This window comes from Pelodiscus sinensis, chromosome 8 (genome assembly GCF_052426305.1).
Source record: "Pelodiscus sinensis isolate ZL-2025 chromosome 8, ASM5242630v1, whole genome shotgun sequence".
NCBI classification, from domain to species: domain Eukaryota; kingdom Metazoa; phylum Chordata; order Testudines; family Trionychidae; genus Pelodiscus; species Pelodiscus sinensis.
The window spans coordinates 48,540,001-48,542,500 of record NC_143059.1 but is presented as its reverse complement, the minus strand read 5'-3'; the positions used below and the strand labels follow the sequence as shown (position 1 = coordinate 48,542,500).

Below are 2,500 nucleotides of genomic sequence, written 5' to 3'. Positions count from 1 at the left end.
GGGCCATGGTTATTACCCTTGTTATTTTAAATTAAAGCCTTGCCTAGCCAGCCCTAGTCACTACAGAGAGAGAGGGCCCAGTTGCAACGGTAACCTATAGCCTTATAAACAGGCATTGTTTTGAAAACACACCAGTACTATATGTCACCGCAGACATAACAAGCAGTCTCTATGGCTGCAAATGTTTGTTGTTGCAGCGTGCCATACTACTTCTGGCGATTGTTACTTTTCCTCTGAATGCCTCCCCGCATTTATATGTGATTTATTTTTTATTTTGTAGCACAAACAGAAATCCATAAACTGTCGGTTCAGCGCCATTGACTCTTTGATCAGTTACTGGGCTATTTTTTCCCTCTCCCGTCAGCGAAGAGAGATTAAAAGCCTTTATTTCCAGCACGTTTGTGCCGCAAAGGTACGCAACTGAATGAACAATAAAAAAATATACTAAAAATGTATCCTCTGTACTCTTTGGTTCAGCAGCCTCGAAACTTATAGCTGCCTGTATCAGCCTCTTAATTAGACCGCTAGAGCGATTTCCGAAAACATTTAGCTCGTCTATACAAAGGAAATAAAACCACATTGTCAACTCAAGAGCGCTCCAGAGTTTAAAAGGGGCTTCTCTGTAACCTATTGAAATAATTACTGGAGGGTACACAACGCCTTCGTCTTTGTCAGAGTGACAGTAGTCTGCCTGTCAGATGTGTTTTTCTCTGAAAAGGAAATCACACTATTTTGCAACTGGAGACTCTTAAATCTAATCCTATTTTGTCAAGATAAGTAAAAACTTTTTAGGGAGGTGGGGAAGGAAGTTGAAAAAAATCCTAGAACTATGTGCCGAATGGGCGCCGGGTGTAGTCCGTTATTCCTGCTGGGGAAGGGAAAAATAAAACTCATGTGCTTTTAGCTTTGGGTGTTAAAAGTTAGCAAAACATATGTTGGAGAAGCTGTTCTCACACATGAGTGTAACACGCACCAGTTAAATTATATCTTAAAATGGCGTGTTTGTCAGTGGTTTAAATTTACATATCTGGAATCTGATGTTCAAACCACTGTAATTGCCCTCCCTCTCCCCTCCCTTCGTCAAATGTTTCTCCGGGAAAAAAAAAAGTTGAACGTTATCAAAAGCTAATAAATAGCTTTCTGTCTTTAATTGCTATGACTCAATTCTGATAGCATGTAGTTATCATCGGAAAAGTTGACCAAGACAGGTTAAATAATTTAATAAGGAACTGCTTGTAATTATGTTATTTACAAGGTATGACAGAGATTTGAAGAAGAAACAGAAGCTGATCTCAGGGAAATGGACGGGTTTGGGTGACCCCTGGAGCATGGAGTTTGAATTATGGAGATGGGGGGCTGAGAGGTGAATATGGACTAGAGGAGAACAAGATGACTTTTCACCTCAACACATTTAACTTTTAAATCCAAATAAACGTCTCAGCATTACTAGATCACGTTATAAAAGAAAAGGACAAATCGCATTCAATTTTAAGGTGTGGAGAAAGAAGTATTGACTTTGCTCATTTGGAAAAATGTATAAAATAAGTTCCAAATTGAAAGAAGTGCATTTAAAAATAAACTTTGGGCAACTCTCTGGCATTTTCTCTTTTAAATATCCATTGCTAAAATTAATTAGATTAAAATTTGGCTCAGAGGGCAAGGCATTTAATATTACATATATTACCTAGGGTAGTAACAATAAAACTGGTTTACTTTCTAAATATTTTCCAATCATGGAATTTGAATTAGCACCATATACAAACTAAAAGGAAAATAGATACAGTAGATCAATTTCCAGTACCATGCCCTCTGAAATGAGAGTAAAATACAAACTCAGCAACTTAAACTGTTACCAAAGCTTAAACTTTCTCACCTGTTTGGTCATTGAATCTATTAGACGAACGTACAAATCCTGTTCTGTTCTAACGCCTGGAAGGAAAAAACAGAGACAAATTCTTATTAGAATTACAGCAGTGAACCACCCAAATTACATAATGGACATATTAGGTCAGTCAATTAAGTGCTATGAGCAATATATCAAATCGTTTATGATTTTTTAAGAAAAAGGAAGGAATTTTAATCAAAACTTATTTAGCGACAAAGTTATTGCCAAGTAGTTTATATCCAAGGTTTTATATCCAAGAAAATATGAAACACTCTCGTTGACTGAGATAGCGTATTTTACATTTTCATTTTCTTGGTCGGCGTGGTCATTATTTGGAGGAAACTATTAGAGATGCATTATAATTGTGGGTGTTTTTATTGACAAATAGTGTTGTCATTCTAAACGTTTGTCTTATATTTAAGGAATGTTTTGTTTTTTTTATAAGGAATCTGTTATGTGTGCTCTATGCATTACCTCGTTGCAATTATCATTAATTTGCAAAACTGAAAAAAGTCACTTAAAAGTGATGTTCTGTTGGAGCAGCTATTGATTCCCCCTTTTTACTTTCCACTTCAAGACCAACCGGTTAATCATGTGAAGTACCATTGACTTATT

The 2,500-nt window shown here is 36.3% G+C and overlaps 1 protein-coding gene across 16 annotated transcripts in view; it reads right to left on the bottom strand.

The window, feature by feature from the left end:
• The window catches only part of EBF3 (EBF transcription factor 3), a 143,460-nt gene that overhangs the window by 139,023 nt on the left and 1,937 nt on the right, over nucleotides 1–2,500 (bottom strand). For 15 of the 16 annotated variants that reach the window (XM_006136645.5, XM_006136640.5, XM_014580341.4 and 12 more), the window contains exon 4: nucleotides 1,874–1,929. In XM_006136645.5, the coding sequence (XP_006136707.1) occupies nucleotides 1,874–1,929 (56 nt within the window). Of the gene's footprint in view, nucleotides 417–1,873; nucleotides 1,930–2,500 lie in introns of those variants that run through there. The other variant, XM_025178195.3, reaches the window with a different exon arrangement.